Source organism: Nannospalax galili, unplaced genomic scaffold, assembly GCF_000622305.1.
Source record: "Nannospalax galili isolate Female #2095 unplaced genomic scaffold, S.galili_v1.0 scaffold249, whole genome shotgun sequence".
Lineage (NCBI taxonomy): Eukaryota > Metazoa > Chordata > Mammalia > Rodentia > Spalacidae > Nannospalax > Nannospalax galili.
In genome coordinates this window covers 265,087-284,240 of record NW_008360307.1, presented here as the reverse complement: position 1 = coordinate 284,240, position 19,154 = coordinate 265,087, and the positions used below count along the sequence as shown (strand labels likewise).

At 37.1% G+C, this 19,154-nt stretch overlaps 1 protein-coding gene across 1 annotated transcript in view; it reads right to left on the bottom strand.

Annotated features, from left to right (window-relative positions):
* Nucleotides 1-2,815: 2,815 nt before the first annotated feature.
* The window catches only part of LOC103726802 (D-ribitol-5-phosphate cytidylyltransferase-like), a 273,724-nt gene continuing 257,385 nt past the window's right edge, over nucleotides 2,816-19,154 (bottom strand). The window contains exon 7 of the mRNA XM_008824429.3: nucleotides 2,816-3,489. Coding sequence (XP_008822651.1) covers nucleotides 3,385-3,489 — 105 coding nt within the window. The 3' untranslated portion in view covers nucleotides 2,816-3,384. The remainder of the gene's footprint in view (nucleotides 3,490-19,154) is intronic.

Genomic DNA, 19,154 nt, shown 5'->3' with positions numbered 1-19,154 from the left:
CTGTTATAAGGTAACTCCTTTTAATTTCTTTGTTGTAAAGTGTAAGTGTATACTTTAAGAAGCTTCTAAGGTGATAAGTTTCCATATGATTTTTTTCTAAAGGCCTTTAGTATTAGTTATCCCTTCATGGGAGGGGAGATAGAATGCAGTGATATAAAGGGGGGAAATAGAAGGAACAGGAAATGTTAACTGGGGTGGGGAATGTGAGGGCATGGCAAAGAAGAGCATATTGGGAGGGATAATTTACACTTATATTTTGAGAATATTCAGTTGTGACTGGGTTAGTTTGAAAATTATGTATGTGCTAAATGTAAAATAAAATGCAATTAGATTACAAAATATCAATAATTTATTAGTTGCTTATCAATTTTTAATGCTTATATATTATTTTGAAAAGGACATATTCAGAATCTTTAGGTTTAGTTTTTACTTTTCATCTTAAAAATATGTGTGTATTCTTCAGTTTTGAAACTTACTTGTACAAGAATAGAAACCAAATAATACTGAACACTATCTACACAGTCATTACTAGACCACTGAGTTTAAATTGTTTTAGCTCTAAATTAATCGAATTTTAAATTTATTCTGTTTATTTTTAAATTGATCTTTGAAAATACCTTCACTATTTCTTCTTCTAAATAGTTTGCTTAATGTTTTACTTAAAATGCTATACATTATGTTTCCATGAATCCACAATTAGTTTCAACTTTAAAACAATGTGGAATTTACATATTTTAATGTTTTGCTATTTGATTTTCATAGTGATTACCATAATTATATAATGTGAAATGAAATCTGTAGTGATAATTAATTAGAATAGAAAAAGAACTTTCCTATTAATTCAGCACAGCATGCCCAAGATGACTGCACAGTTACGGCTCCAACAGATGTAGGGCCTGACTTTTAGATGAGAACACTCACAAGTCACTTCTTAAATTGAGTATTACAATGTAAAAACACTACCCCTAGCTAATACGAGTCATTGGTCCTCTTGGTCAGTGCCAAATTCCCCAAACGACTCACTTTACATTGTATTTAACTAAGTAGTATAAATTTAGAAGTAGAAGACTTTCCAAAACTTGCCTATAAGTAAAAGCTATTTCAGCAACTTTGTAGCATAATTACTATTTTTTAAAGTAAATTTTGGCAAACAAAGTGAGAATGGACAATTTATTAAAGTAATTAAATTTGCAAAGCAGTGAGAAAAAATGTAAAATTACTTCTGGGTCTTTTACAAAAGAATAGTTTACCTTTTTCTCTTGGTCACCAAGTTTTTCCATTTCTTTCATGCCTCCTTCTGTTGGAATGGTGGCTGGAAAGTCAGGAGCCCTGGGGCATATGCAGCCACAAACATGTGCCCCTCACCTTTTCCATTCTTCAGGGCTTGCTCCAAAATCCTACTTAGATCTCTCAGCTTCTCCTTTGAATGTCTTTGCCAAGATTCACTGTTATATAGGGATATGAGCTTAAAATTGATTCTCAGTCTTCCTGCCTCTTAACGATGTGGCCCCATGACCTTGGACAAGGTAAATAAGACCCCAAGTCCCACTTTCCTTATCTAAACAGTGCTGGCTGGGGAGAGTGGGGTATTTCTTCTACATTTTCTATGTTATGAATCACTAATGTATACTCTGTGTAAATGCCTGTCCCCTGTAACAATCTTTACTAAATTGAAATCTATGCTGACCTAGCCAGCAGTCTATAGAACAATCTTGTTGTGGTATAGATATACCAAGCGTCTGCCTATTAAAGCCACTCATCCTCTCTTTAAAATCTTGGTAACATTGCCCTTCTACCTTATGAAGACTTTGAAAGTCTTAAAACCTTTAGGCCCAGAGTGTGGACTTCACCGCAGGGCCTTTTGCCCCCAGCTGGGGGCACCTCAACAGAGACACACAAGTTCTAACCAAAGTCTACAAATGCCTATATATTTTGACCCCATTAATCTGAGTTAACTGATTTGTATTTCTTAATACAAAAAAAAAAAAAAAAAAGGTGAGCCCAGTAATTTATATTCAAGCAGATTCAAGCAGCATTTAGATGCAAGCAGCATTCATTTAGGATCAACTGCAAAATATCCCATGCCTATTACATTCTGTCACTACTATTTAATTGTAAAATATGAACTCCATACAACGTCCATACTTGAGATCTCTATTATTCAAATGTAACACATTTACTCTGATATTAACACTTGATATTAAGTCTGATTGAAACAGGAAATTATCTACCATGCTAAAGGAGACATTTCAGAAAGCAGATATTTTATTGTCCCCTTTCCACTGAAAAGATTTCATGCAACTCATAATCTCCTCATTCAGTCTAAGTCCTGAAATGACCTGATCTAATTTATTTCAATGGAATAAATGTATGTATAGACTAAAAGGTATTTTAATGGCTGTATATAATTATTATTAAATGCAATATAAAGATAAATAATAATATGTGCAGACAAAGAAATTGATTAAACAAGGCAGCAGTGCCTACATCAAAAGTAACTAATTTAATTCCAAGACATGCAATAGCGCCCCTGACTTTTGGAAGCCTATATCCAGGGACAGCTTCAAGTAACTCTGTTTTGATGTAGCGCTCCAGACTTCTCTTAAACTTACTCAGAAAAATTAAAAACTTCAAAATATTCACATTCCAACAACTGATGAAAGCACACAATTTAAAAATGATAGAAAAGCAGAAAACAATCACAAGCTCTTTAGAGATCTAGAGTAATAGCAGACAAAAGTGAAAATAATTTGAAACAATTCCATTTCCTGTTACACCCCACACTCCCAAATTTTTCTTTCTCTTTTTCATTGCCTTTTGTGATGCTGGTCCAGGGGTCCCATACGTGTGAGGCAAGCACTTTCCCAGAGCTGTTTTCCCAGTTCCCCTCCATTTTAAGGTTTGGTAAATTTCAAAACAAGGCAATTAACAATAATACAATAATACAAGGTAAATCTTAGTCATTAGTCTCATTATAATGTGATCAAGCTGTTAATTAACAATAGATCTAAGATAACAGCTAAGCTTCCTACAGTCTCCTTACTTGAAGGAGCAGCTGAGCCCTTATCCTTTCAATTTGGACTTTCAGCAGTTTTGAAAAGATTCTTTATGAAAGGCAGTTATTTTCGACTTATTTGTCTCTGGTTGAGCCCATTTACATTTGACACAAATAATTTCATAGGCACAGACATTAACCTATTTTCACAATCTAAGCATCACATTCTACAAGTTGCAAGATGTATAAAACAACTAAAACTTTCTACCGAACACTAGGAGAGAATGGGGGTGGGGAATAAAGTACAAGATAGGGTTCTGGGGAAATGTCTTGGAAGCTTTATAGGTCATTTCTTTTCTTGTTGTTTGGTTTTAGTTTTGCCTGTGTTCTCAGGCTACCAGGAGCTGACCACCAAGTGCAGAGCTTCTTTCTTTAACTACGGCAGCAATAATTGTGGCACCTTGCCTTAAACTCTCTTGTAGTTTCGGCTCATCCTGAAAATAAAAGATGAAACAATTATTATTTCATGTCACACATTCAATTAACTAAGAAACATTTTGTAGGAGCTGCAGCTCCTTGGATTGGGCATCTTATAAACTCAGGCCCTCACTATTGGCATGAACTGAGTCCTCTAAAAAAAGGGAGTCACATTGGAAGCACCTGATTGTTTTTTCTTTTTTTTTTTCTTTTTTTTTTTTTTTTAAGCTGCTAAAGATATAAAGAAAAACACTGACACAATTTCAAATACTAACAGAAGGAAATAAGAGATTATTTTCTCTTAATCTGATTTCTGACCAATTTTGGTGTCATGTCTACTGCCTCATTGTTGATTGCCTTGTACATTAGGGTAAGTAAGGCATTAAAGACAGTGGCACTCAAAGTCCCACTGCCAGCATAACACACCTGCCACCAATTACAAGAACAATCTCAGGACCACTTAAGCCTTGCCTTCTTCTTCCAACTTCTCACATAGCAGTCAAAGTTCTCACACTACATGTAAATCTGATCAGATCATTCTTTTTGTCCCAAGTCCTTTGAAGGGTATCCTTTTACTTGGCAATAAAAAGTTCTGGAGGCCAGGGGGATGGCTTAGTGGGTAAAGGTACTTGCTGCCAAGCCTGACAATCCAGAGTCAATCACTGGAACTATCATGATAGAAGGAGTGAAATGACTCCTGAAAGTTGTCCACTGACATCCACATGATTGCTGTGGCAAGGATGTGTGACCGCATAACACACATATACAGAGACAGTGAGAGACAGAGAGACACACAGAGAGAGACAGAGAGGCAGAGAAACAGAGATAGGAGAGAGAAACAGAAACAGAGAGACAGAGAAATGTAAATTTTAAAAATATAAGGGTATGGTGGTGCATGCCTTAATTCCAGCACTAGGGAGACAGAGGCAGGTGGATCTCTATGCCAGCCTGGTCTCCATAGTGAGTTCCAGGACAGCTGGGGCTGCAGGGAGACCCTGTCTCAAAAAGACCATATATACATACACACACACATACATGTGTGTGTGTGTGTGTCTTTTATTCTTCCAGATTTTTGACATTCCCTTAACCTCACTCCCCTCTGCAAACCTCAGACAGGTCTTTACAACTGCCCACACAAGCTCTCTTTCTGAGCTTGAATCCCTCTGCAACCACTGATTTCTTGCCAGAAAAGCTTTCTCACACCCTTGCTGGCTTGGCTGACCCTGGATACGCCTTACAGTTCAACCCAGGTGTCTGGGACTCTTCCAGCCTACCCTGACTTCTCTCCTCCAGCCCAGTTTGGGTGAGGTGACTTATGTTTCTACAGCTGAATTTCTCTAGCAAGCTGCACTTTTGCAGTCTCTTTAGCTGATCATTCATTTCACCAGTTCAAGATTTTATGATATTAATAATTTTTATTCTAACTCTGAATATAGAATACTTAACTCCATGCATACCTTATGGGAGCAGTCCATAAGTCATTAGGAACTCAAAGCAGTGGAGACTGTGGCTATGATAGAGATGTCGCCATCCATTCAGTGTAACTTATCTGACACCCACTACTGTTTCGTTATTTTGTTTATTTTTGTTGGCATGTTTATTTAGCCTGAAGTCTGAGAATAACATAGACAAAAAATTTTGTCTTTTCTTTTTTTCATGTCCACAAATGTGTAGTGTACATGTATGTAGATGTACATGTGTTCACATGTGTGTGGGTGTTTGTGGGGGTGTGACACACACGTGTATGCACATTTGTGTATGTGTGTGCAGAGTCCCAAAGTTGAAGGATCCCTTCTCGATCCCTCTTCCACTTCATATACTCAGTCAATCCCAGAGATTACCAATATATCTAGTCTCATTAGCCAACTTGCTGATGGAATCCCCTATAGGTTGAACCTATGGGCAGGCGACCATACCCACTCAACATTTAAGTGGTTTTGGGGTACCTGAACTCTGGTCCTCTTGTTTTCTCAGCAAGTACTTTAACCGCTGAGCCATCTCCTCTGTCCTGAAAAATACATACTTGAAGGCTCACCCCTACCCTTGTGTCCCCACTAACCCTTCCTGCATTCTTTACTTATGGACAATGGCCAGAGGCCATGCTGCCTAAGCTGCTCAAATTTCTGATTGTATATTAAGGGATGAACAGCTGAAGACACAGGAGAGCTGAATGACAGCTACTTTGTTTCTTGTAAAGACATTTTACATGACATTTCAATAGTAGTTTCCAAACATTATTCTGATTTCCAGAGTATCACAAGGCACATAAAAGATTCTAAAGTGGAATATGCTTGAGCTTACTGAAAATATGGTGTATTTATATGGGAGTGGGTATTACCTGTGCCACATCATCAAAAGACAGAAATAAGCATTTAAAACTGAACTTAATACAAACCATTGGTATGAATTTATCACACAATGAATTACTTGCAATGTTACAGGCTTTATAATACATATCTCCCTAGGCTCAGAGGACAATTAAGGCTTCCTCTTTAGAAACAGAGAAATAGTTTACCTCTAAAACCCCTTTGACACTCATTAATACGTGCCATAATAAAGGTAGCACAGTAGCCAGTGAAATTAAGGAAAAACTGTTTAAGATCCTGGTGTTAGAAAAAAAAATCAAATTTTATATATCTCAGAATGCATTTTATAAAATCATTTAGACAGCTCTAAGATTTCCATATTTTTAGTTAATAAAGAATGTAAGATGGGGCTGGAGAGATGGCTCAGCAGTTAAGAACACTGACTGTTCTTGCAGAAGACCTGGGTTCAAATCCCAGCACCCACATGGCAGCTACAACTGTCCGTAACTCCAGTCCCAGGGGATCCGACAGCATCTTCTGTCTTCTGCGGGCATTGCACAACATGGGTACACTTACCTACATGCAGGCAATACACACATACTCATAAAATAAAAATAATAAATAAAATATTTTTTAAAAAAGAACGTAAGATGGCTGGGTGTGGTGGTGCACACTTTTAATCCCAGCACATCCCAGCATACACACAGGAGGCAGCCAGCCTGGTCTACATAGCTCTTCTGTCTTCTGCGGGCATTGCACAACATGGGTACACTTACCTACATGCAGGCAATACACACATACTCATAAAATAAAAATAATAAATAAAATATTTTTTAAAAAAGAACGTAAGATGGCTGGGTGTGGTGGTGCACACTTTTAATCCCAGCACATCCCAGCATACACACAGGAGGCAGCCAGCCTGGTCTACATAGCAAGTTCCAGGCCAGCTGTGGCTACAGGGAGCTATAAAAAAAAAAGAACGTAAGATGGCTGTAAAAAAAAAAAAAAAAAAAAAAAAGGAAGATATTCTCTTAAAGATTACTTCTAGGTTTCTTTTTGAAGAACAAGAATTCATTAAGAAAAAAAAAAGCCCATTGTTTTCCCTTTGGCCTGAATTCATTTAATCATTTTGCTGCTGAAAAACATGGGCTTGTAAAAACTGATCAGAGCCAGGTGTGGTGGTACATACCCAGAATACCAGTTCTTGGGAGGTTGAGGTTGGAGGACTGCAAGGTAGAGGCCAGTATAGACTCTATAGCAAGACTCTGTCTCAAATAAATAACCAAATAAATATTGACAAAACATACACTCAGAAAATTCTATTACATAAAATACCAAGTTACAGATTTTTAGCTCACCTCAAAACTCAGTATCTCTATAACAGCATTTGTAATACAGAAAAAATAAGAATTTGAATATATACCTTGAAAAAGTACTTCTTGGACTAGCAAGGTGCCTTAGTGGGTAAAGGCCTGGGCTACCAAATCTCGTGATCTAAATTTGAACCCTGACTCTGAGTGGAAGGAGAGAACTAACTCCTACAAAGTGTCCTCTGACCACCATGTGTGCACAGCGGCATGCCTACACAAACCCCAACAACTATAATGTAATTTTTTAAAAATTAAAAGAATAACCACTTCTGTACTGATGGGTGATGTTCAGTATTTCTTATAAACCTATAAATGCAAACCATATTGACATATCACATCACTCTATGAAGAATGTCTACCATCAAAAAGAGAACACAAAGCAAAGACGATGAGAATGTGGACAAGAGGGGTCCTTGACCACCTTGGGGGAACTGCAAGTACAGCTGTCATGGAAAACAATATGGGGTTCTTGAAAAATTTTAAAAAAAAAAACCATATTATTCAGCAATCTCACTGCTGAGTATAAAGACAAAGGAAATAAATCCCTACATCGAGAGACACCTCTTCTCTATGCTCATTGCAGTGTCATTCCCCATTGCCAAATACATAATCAACCACTACGTCTCAACCATCAATAAATAAATGAAAAGGAAATGTGATATAACAGCACTATTTGGCCATAAAAAAGAAAGAAACCATGTCACTTCCAAGGTGAATTAACCAAGAATATGTTACATGAAGTGCAGTAAGCCAGGAACAGAGAAAATATCGTATGATTTCAGTCATGTAGAATTTAAACATGTTGAGTTCACAGAAGTAGAAAGGAGCATGTGGTTCTCAGAGGCTTGGGAGTTTAGGAGTCTAGATATGGGAAGATGCTGATGAAGGATATGTCGTCATAGTTAGGAGGAACACTTTCAAAGTCCAAAATAGCGCACATTTAAAGACAACATTTAGATAAGTGATTGTCTGAGGCTGGGAGGTACAGGGGAGCATTGAGGTAAGGAAGAAAAGAAAAGGAAGAGGATGCTAGGGTTATGAAACAAATGAAAATGCTCTAATACTGATGATTGTACAATTCTGAACAAGCTAAAATGATCACTGCATATACTTTAAATGATGAATTTTACCTACATAAACTATACTTCAATAAGGCTGTTTGTAAAAAAAAAAGTTACACTTTTTGAAAATGTCTGTGCAAAAAACCATTTTAATCTCAGAGGAGGGTGGAAAGCAGAAAGGTAATACAGAGGATCATTCTTATTATTGATGCAAATGAACATATCTGCATACTCCTTTACGAGTTCCAAATCTTATTGAAAAACATTTAATGCTAAATTAAGCAAACAAGGTCATTATGAACAGTGAAAAATCATATTGATATACTATTTACTCTTGATATAATTTATAAAAAAGTTTTTTTCTCACAAAATGTATAGCCCAAGTCTAACTATAAGCAATACATCAGAAAAATATCTAGAGAAAGGCATTTTACAATGATAAATAATCCTCAAAGCTGTCCAGATCAATATATAGGCTCAAAAAGGTGACGTGAAAGCATTAGCAAGAGGCAGCGAGCATGGAAAGGGGAAGCTGGTCGTCAGTTCATATGGTAGTTGAGTGCAGAAATACTACACTGAACGGAGCTAATATGCACAGTTAACATGTTAGCACAAAAAATTTAAAATAGAAAAATAATACTGAATTGTCATAAGAGCAAGGGATGTTTGAGAAACTGCCTTGGCCCAGAGGGGCCTCTGGAGAGTAGAAGAAATAGAGCAACACCAGAGCCAAACATGTATAGATAAAACAAACAAAAAAGGAATAAATGTTCCAACTTTATATAAGATGGTAAGGGAGTGCATGTTGGGCATCTGAAACTGTCTTGTTAATCATTCTGTAAACATAAAAAAATACATATATTTTTTAAAGTGATCCTTTTCTTGATTTTAAAAATGTGTATGCATCATAAATATAAAATGATTTTCATAGGTAATTTGTGTGTACTGGCTCATTTATATATTCCTTAAATGAAATACAGCATTCTTTTAATGAATTATGCACTTGAGAACTCACGATATACTGTCAGACTGGACAGCTTTCCAGGATCTTTGGGCAGATGACTAAGGTTGTATAGCTTTCCAGATGCTCTAGTTTGGGTCTTTAATGGTCCCTAAAGGATCATGTGATAAAGGCTTAGCTGCCAGCCTGCAGCACTACAGAGAAGGTGGTAGAGTCTAAGATACTGGAGGATTCCAGGCCCTTGCCCTTTTGAGCGCTCACTTTGCTTCTTGGCTGCCATGAAGTGAACAGCCTCCTCTGCTAAATTCTGCCGCGGTGCACTCAATGTGCTGCCGTGTAATGAACAGCCTTCCCTGTTAATTTCTACCATGATGCACTGTGCTGTCATGTAGTGAACAGCTTCCCCTGCTGTGACCTGGAAGTTCCTCTGACAAGCCACTGTCCCACCTCCTTCCCACACTCTCGGGAAGGAGTCAAGCCCATTAAGGGGCAGGGCTATGGAGATACAAGCCAAGAAAACCACAATGTCGCTCTCTCGCCATTCTGTGTGGCTGTTGGTTTTGGGAAGCCACCTGACTTATGTTTGGGTGTGGGCTTTGGAGCACAGAGGTGAATGGGGTAGTAGCCTTTTGAGGCGGATGCCCCGCCCATCTCGGGGGCTCCAAGGTGGGATGGAGCAAGATGAGGCACTCAGACTGGTGAGAAGGAAACGCAGAGCACAGGGCAGAAAAAGGGGTAGAGTTGCCGCCATAGGGAGCACAGGTGAACAGTGAGTGTATGTGTATGGGGGGATATGGGATGGAATGCATTTCAAATATGGAAACTGAAAAGCCGAGAAGAATCTATGTTTTTATAAGTCACCCCCTCCCGAATGTCATTTAAACTGTGCAAAATCCAAATGGAATGTCTTAAGTTGGTTCCTCAATCCACGTTAGGACCAGGAGACCCTGAGTGGGGGCGGGTCTCCCAGTGGGAAAACGAAAATTTAGTGAAACATCTGCTAATTCCTACCATGATTCACTGTTCATGTGTTGCCAAGGCCTGAAGAAATTGGACTAGTGGACTAAAGTTTCAACCCATGAGACAAAATAAATCTTTTCCATTTTCAATTGTTTATCTCAAGTATTTGTCTAAGTGACAAAAAGCTAACACACCATATTATCATATAAAATGGGACTGCAATATTAGCTACCTCACATAATTTTTTGTGGAAAATAAACTAGATAAAACATATATCCAAAGTACTGGCTGATACCTCATATATATTGAATAGCTGTTAGAATTATTTTTATGCAATGTACTGGTTTCAGTTATGATACAATAGCTAATATATATCACACTCAGTATCTATAACCAATTGATTGTAGTTATTAGTAACAAATGCATAGCTATATTTCTTGAAAAAAGATCTACTTAGCTAGGAACATATACCACAGCTATCTTGTTGAGAGCATTTTACCACTACGAATGATAGAAAAAGTTCAAGGAGAAAATTTTAATGTAAAGTTTATAGATGGAAAACATCACAATTTTGAGTTGGCAAGATGGCTTGAATCTATACATTCAAAGTTTTTAAGAGAAAGCATTCACCCAGAAGTTTTAATAATTCTGTCAGTTCCTAACTGTGCAAATTAGGTCTGGGTCCAGCCAAAATTAAAAGAATACTCATGAACACTCATGACTGTCCATTGAGGTCTTTGAAAGGTTGGGACTATAGCCTGGGAATGGCAGGGGGGGGGGGAGTATGCTAGTCCTTCCCCAAGAAAGTTTAAAAGGTTTCCACAAATTCAAGCTCATCTCCCAGTAACAGAACTGTTTACCAGAACCAATTTTGGTATTCTTTAGAGGAAATAAAAAACCACCTACATCCCTTAAAATTTTCAGTAATTAAAGAGTTTTTGCAACAGATGGAGGCCATTACAGAGTTCCACAACTGGTCACACACACACACACACACACACAGAGAATATATGTCTGAGAGATGCCCATCCCTAAGTGACACATCTACAGTGGAACCTCTACACCTAAGGCTCATAGGACATAGCAGAACCTGGGGTAGAGAGAGTACTAATATAGCCCTCAACTCTCACCAGCAAAGCTCATACAAGAGAGTGTGATGCACACAGAAGGCCACAATGAGCTAAGTTTTAGAGAATAAGGAACTGCAGGCTGTTTGCCCCTGGATAGGACTCCTATATTAAACCTCACCTACACACAGCTCATGGACTATTGCAGAAGACAGGGTGGAAAGATCGTAAGAGCCAGGGTTGGTGCATGGACATAAGGAAACAGGCTTTCAGGCCACTGCGAACTTGCTCATATGAACTTGCAACAATGGTGACAGCATGCACAAGAGCCATGCCAACTTAGACAAAAACCCAGTATAGAACTAGGGAAATGGGTAGCAGGCCCCAACTCTAGCCTAGAAACTAGGGGAAACTGATTACTGCTGTGTAAGGGAGAGTAGATCTTCTTAAAGATTTCTAGATAGGCTGACTAGATTCCAGAGGATGAACTTGAACCAAAGGATATCTGGGTACAATGTTTGACTTCAAAGGGCTTAACATATATGACAGACTGCATGAAATCCTGTGTTGGGGGGGGTCTATGAAGGGGCATGGATAATAGAGGGGGTCTAAATTTGATTAAGCTCTATTATATGAAACACATAAATACTCAATAAGAATACATCCAAAAAATAAAAAGTAAAAATAATAATAATAAAGTGTGTCACTCATAATACAGTGAGGCATGGAAGGGAAGCAGAAGGCAAAGAAACAAATGAACAAACAAACACAAAACCTCACCAAGGAAAACAAAATAATCAATTTATGCGGATCTAGCAATGATATACAAATTAAAATCAGAATACAAGGATTTTGAAATAACTATGATTAACACATGTATAAAACTGGTAGAATTTTGAAGAAATTGGAAAATTTCAACATAGCCCCTATACTAAAAAATATTTTAGTATGAAAAACATAATACTAAAGTTAATAATCATCTGAGCTAGTCTGACATGAGATAAACTGAGCAAGGGGAGTGCTGAGGATCCTAAAGATAAGTAAAACGATCTGAGATGAGCACAGACAGAAACAGTGCAATTACTTTTTAATGGTTGTCACATGATGTTATTACCGCTCTATTTTACTCCTTACCTACTGACATGTCCCCTTCCCACAAAGAAAACCCTGCTTGGGTTAGCCCAGCAGGCAAGTCAACATGGAATATTTGCTTCAGGAAACAGAAAAGAATAAAATAAGTCAGCTGGATTCCTGCACAAACAATGCTACCTAATGTACCCAAATACACTTACTACTAGACTCAAGGAACTATTGTGATTATTGGGCACACCAGAGGAGGGAAACAGGACATGGAAGTATCACAGAATTCTGGGAGGATTCTGAAAGAAACCAAACGATGAAAGAAGGAAGGCAAAGGGCAGAGTCTAGAATGGACAAGGAACACTTTGATAATCACACACTGATTCTTAATGCTATGCAGCAAGGTCATAAACCAGGTCAAACAACTGCAGTGCAAAAAAGGTAAATGCCTATATCCCCACACTTTAAAGGAAAACAACCCTGGGGCTGAAGAGATGGCTCCACAGTTAAGAACACTGGTTATTCTTGAGAAGACTCGCGTTCAAGTCCAAGCACCCCATGGCAGCGAACAACGTCTGTAACTCCAGTCCCTGGGGATCTGACAGTCTTTTCTGACCTCCCATGGGCACTGCACAACATGGGTGCACTTACCTACATGCAGGCAACACATGCATACACATAAAATAAAATAAATAATTTTTTAAAGTTAAAAAAAAAAAGAAAAAAACAACCCTAATCGAATTTATCAGCAGTTCATTTACTCTCTATGACCAACAACATTAATTTCTGGGGTTCAGGTCTATCCTGATTTCACTTTATTCACTATTAAAACTGTAAATTTTAAATTAGGTACACCAGTGTTTACATACTAATACATAAAAAATTTAAAATATGGATGTTGAATTTAAAGAAAAAACACGTTACTTAATGCCCTAAGATATGTAAAAACCTGCATTTCCCTCCAACTGCAATTACTGCCATGCCCACCCGTACTTCCTAACACTACAAGACTTTTACTTAAAACTCTATTCTCTTGCAAAACAATAAATATCTAACATGTGGTTGACAATACAGCATTCATTCTTTTTCTTAATGAAGCTCTAATGATACCCACCTGAAAATGGAAACAAGTGGTCTCTGTGCAATCAGCTTGCTAAAAATCCGAAAAGTTAACAAAATCCATTTGGTGAAGGCAGATTGACAGTAGTTCTCTTTTCTTTGTACTTTGCTATATTAAAAAAAAATTTGTTGTTCATTTTTGAGACAGAGTCTCCCTATAGTCCCAGCTGGCCTGGAACTCACTATGTAGACCAGGCTGGCTTCAAACTCACAGAGATCTGCCTGCCTCTGCCTCCCAAGTGCTGGGATTAAAGGTGTGAGCCACCACCCCTGGCAAAAATTTTTTATTATAAACTTACTTTATGTTATTCATAAGAAAAATAAACTATGTTACATTTATTTTCAAAGTTGGTTACATGTAGGGAATTAAACTGAATTTGTATCATATAAAATCAAGAATATAGAATTTTGTCTAAATTTTTAGAGAACACTGCTGTCTACAAATATCTTCAATATGTGTACAAAGAAAAATTTTTTTTGCTTGAAAATAATTCCAGCTAGTCTTCGTTAAAATGCTCCCAAAAGAAAATTAATAATATATCAAGTTTTAGCTTTCAGTTGACTTGGATGTCAAGAAAGTAACAAAGCTTATACTTAATTTTATTTGGCATACAACAATTATTCAATGGCATCTTGAAGAATTTCCTAACCATTGGATTATAAACTATTAGGAAGAATACCAAAGCAACCACATGAAATGCCCATTTGCAATGCTCTTAATGCAAGTTGAAATACTGAGGATCAGAATTTGCTGTGTTTTACCTAGAAACTTTTGTCTTTCTCAACTGTCTATAATTTCAAAATTAGCATGAACTATACTACTGTAAGATAAAAAGATACACACAGAAAAAGCTTTTGCTACCATTGTCTTTTTAACAGACGAGGCAATTCTGTTTACTCCATAATAATTAAATTTTGTGAATGGAACCCTACAGGTTTCTTTGGTCTTGTCATATGTGTGTCTTTTTTTACTGTCTGTTGATGAATTGGTTTCCTTATGACAACATATCTTTCATCTTCAGTAAAGCAGTAAAGTTTTGAGGCAGAAACTCTCATAGGACTTCTAAGCCTCTGGCAACTTTTTGGAAAAATGTGAGATTCTTTAATATCACTGGAGACTGGGAATCGGGAGCAACATCTCTACAACTCACAGCAGCTTTCCTTCCACTTCCTCCGCAGCTCCTACCTTGACATTTATACCAAGAAATCTCCAAAAGTAAATTGCAAACAAGCCTGGCATTCAGCCAGTATACCAGTGGTTGGTTTTCCATTGACACTGTCTTCACTGCCCTTTTTGATTCTGACAAAAGACAACTTAAAAAAAATATTTTTATTGATTAAAGAATTTCATGCAATGTATTTTGATTTCATTCAGACCCCATCCCCCATCTAAACCCCACCTTACTACAACATTTACTTCATGTCTTCTATTTGCCTTTTTTTTAAAGCCTATTAAATCTAATATGTGTTCCCCAAATGCTCTTGGGTGTGGGTCTAGTCTTTGGTGTCTAGTCAACCTACCAAGCATCACACCAGTAAACAAAACCGACTCTTCCTCTTACAGAAGTTATCATGTGCAAACAGATCTTCAGCTAGGGTGGGGTTTCTTGTCCACCTCCCCCCATCTATTCTGGGTTTTTTTATGGCTTGAACTTGCACAGATGTGCACCTGCTGTCACAAGGTCTTGGGGTTCATTTGTGCAACAACCCTGTGATTTCCAGACAATACAGTTTCCTTGTATTCATATACCACCTCTGGCAGTTACAGCCTTTCTGACCTGTCTCCCACAATGATCCCTGACCCTTGGTGTGATACAGGTACCCCATTTAGGGCTGAGTACTCTACAGTCCCTTATTCTCTCCACATTAACCAGCTGTGGGTCTCTGCATTAATTGCCTTCTGCTACAAGAAGAAACTTTCTAGTCAGATGAGAGATGCACTAATCTAAGAGTATAATAATAAACCATTAAGAGTCAGATTGATAGTGTCTATTTAGCAGAATAATAGTAGTAGACTCTCCCCTATGGTCTGTGACCTGTCTCATAACCAGCTCTTGGCTGGAATAACCATGTCAGGTATGGACTCTATCTTGTAAAGCAGGCCTTACATCCAACTAGAAGGTGGTTGGTTACTTCCATGACATTCATACCACTATTTTCCTAGAGAGCATATTTTGCCACGCTAGCCATTAATGTAGCTCACAGGGTTCACAGATGGATAAGGTTGATGATTACCTTTCTGTGCCAGCAATGTGAACAGAACCTTCTAGTATTATGAAAACTAATGAGCAAAGATAAAGCTTTGAGGCCAGTACCAGTTTGATTTCTCCTTGCTTGTTCTACAAGTCACATATGTACTACAAAGAAAACTTCTCAGAAACAATTTCCAGAGCACTAGAACTTGAAGTTTTTGAAAAGTGAATTTAAAATGCCAGTTCTCATCATTGTGCTATGCCAACAGGTGAAGTGTAATAAAGTTCTCGTTAGACTGTGAGTATGAAGTGGGTTTTGTAGAGTTCTGTTTCAAAGAATAGCAAGAAAGGCTATAATGTTATTTTTCTCCAATCTTTACAGAAAACATGAAAGGATTTTTGAGATATTCATTCTCAATACACATCACTGCTAAGGAACGCAATGAATCTGGCTGAAAGGAGAACCGTAAAGCTAAAATATATGTGTATATATTTAGGCTTTATATGTCTCAGGAGACTATAAAATCCTTCCAGAACAGTAAACACTGTATTGTCTAAGCAAATTCCATAGTAATTCAATTTCCTGGAGCTACAAACCTGTTATGAAATTCAGGTAGCATATACTTTGATATTAATATCCTTTACCATGACATTTTTGGTAAACTCATGCAAGTATTCTCTAAATTACACAAAACTTCAAATGCTGTAGCAAATAAAACTGTTGCAACTATACTGGTACATATGTGTACCTGTATTTATCCATTCCAGATATAAAGTGAAAAACTGTCAAGTGGTACATTTTGTAAACCCTCAAACATCTTGTTATATTGATAATATCATTAATATTACCACTAATGTCAAATTCAAATTATTTGATGCTAACTTTATCTTTGTATATATTTTTCAGATATGATATTAGAAGAAGAAGAAAAAAGGTCTAATGGTGATACACTGTCCCCTAGTGGAGATAATCTGTGTTCAGTGTTTGTGGGTTTCCCAAACTGCAGGTCAAAGTAATCACCCTTTGATAGGTTTAAGAAGGACAAAACAGCTCTCTGTAAAAGAAAAGCATTTTCTTCTTGCTCCTTTGAAAAAACATCATTTCTCAAAGTCTAGATAATAAACTATTACTGAAAATGTATTTGGGTTCACCAATTACCAGTCACCAACAACAGCTTTTGTGTTTCTTCTTTGTCTAATGCGGGGCCTTACAATATAATCGATATGCAATAAGTATTTGTGGCATCAGGTAATTGTGAAAAAAGGAATAATCTAGGATAAAAACACCTTGGGAGACAGCATCAGTGTTTGCTGCTTAGAAACAGAGAGTAGAAATAGTAAAGGACCTGGTTACAAATGGGGGAAAACATGGAAAGGCAAAAGTATCAGATGTCTGGCCGGATGAATAACTGTTAATTATGTGTTGTATCAATTATTTATAGACCTATAATCTTTCACACTGACGTATATTATTTTCTTACAGCATTCACAGTATCAATTTTACAAGCTAACAAAATTGAAAAAAATTGTCTCTTATACAATGTCCCCTTTGATTAGAAAATTTTTTTTTGATCCTATATTACGGTTTCCCTGTCCTTGACCAGTCACGTTTGAAACACTCAGTCTACATTCAGAGCATCCTATGCCCAGATTCCTCTAGTAGTCTTAGAATGGCCACTTTGCTCTGCCTATAGGTATGACTCAAAAGCTCATTAGGAACAATTATTTTCACAACATTGAAGCACATTATCATCAGCATTTCATCTTAGTATTCCAGGCCATCCACAATCAATACAATTCAACCTTCTAAACATAATTCTTATGCATTCATAATTTACGTCATGAATGATTTTGTAAGAAAATACAGAATCCAGTTCTGTGGCCATATCTGCATAATCATTGTTATCCTGCACTAGGAACAAGGCTTCCAATAACTGCCTTTTAAATTCACATAAATTTTCATAGACCCAGCTATGATGACTTCCTTCCATTAGTCCTCTACCTAACTGCATGCTAATAATTTATGTTATCATAGTTTTATTCAAAAGCCCTTACTAGTATTTTTAATGTTTTCCTATTATAGGTGTTATGTTCTTGACTAAATTATAAGATACTAGAGAGAACTCTAACAAATTATATTCTAAATGCAAGGTACTATGTCCATAGTATCAACTCCATAGAATTTATTAAAGTAGATTATCTAATTCTCCAGAGAACTGGTTTTATAGGTGACTGTTAAGATATCTTTAATATCAAAATTTTTAGTTAAGGGATATATTATGTTTGAAATAACCAATAGGCATATGCAACTTTTAAATATAGTGATGCAACACTATCATCTACACAGTTTCTGCTTGAGAATCATGCAATGCAATGGAGTTACAAGAAAAAAAAAAAAAACACTTGAAATACATACATCCAAAGACTCTAAGGTATCATTCACTTTTGAGAGAAACCATGCAACATCTGTCTTCCTGGGTCTGAGTTACCTCACTCAGGATGATTAATTCCAGTTCCCTTCATTTACCTACCAATTTCATCATTTTGTTTTTCTTAACAGCTTAAAAATATATCCAAATAAATATACCATACTTTCATTATCCGTTCTTCAACTGATGGACAGGTAGGTTGTTTCTATTTCCTGACTATCGTGAATAGAGTAGTAGTGAACATGGATGAATAGGTAACTCTGTAGTAGGATATAGAGTCCATTTCCCAAGACTGTTAGGGTTGAATCATGTGGTAGATTTATTTCTACCTTTTTGAGGAATTTGTACACGGGTTTCCACAGTGGCTGTACCAGTTTGCATTCCCACCAGCTGTAAATAAGAGTTCCCCTTTCCCTACATCCTCACTGGTGTTTGTTGTTGTTTGTTTTTTGGGCAAGATGAAATCACAAAATAGCTTTAATTTGCATTTCCCTGATGGCTAAAGACGTTGAATATTAAAAAAAAAAATTCTTATCCATTTGTGTTTCATCTTTTGAGAACTCCCTGTTCAGTTCTTAGCCCCAATTGTTAATTGGGTTGTTCTATTTGTTTAATTATTTATATATTCTAATATATATCTGTAGGTTGCCTCTTCTGTCAAATGATGATGTCCTTTGAAGATACCACATTAATTGTAGAACAAACAAGGAGAAATCAAGCTGGTACTGACTTCGAAGTTTCATCTCTACTGGCTAGCTTTCATGAAGCTGGAAGGTGGGATTCATGCTATAGGAAGATAAAAATTAACCATCAGCCTTGCCCAGCTGTGAATGCTGTGAGCTACAACAACTGGCCTGGCAAGGTAGGCCCACTAGTGCAAGGGTGGCAAGAATGCCACGGGAGTAAACAACCACTTTCTACTTGGATTTAAAGTCTGCTTCACAAGATGAAGTTCATACCTGACACTGATATCAGGCCTAGGGATGTGTGCTTAGACAGGTCATACACCATCGGGTAGAACCTGCTACTCTTATTCTGATAAATATACATAGTATTAAATTGACTCCTAAAGACTTATTGTTATACTCATAGATTAATGCATCTCTCAACTCTCACCAGAGAGGTTTCCTCATGCAG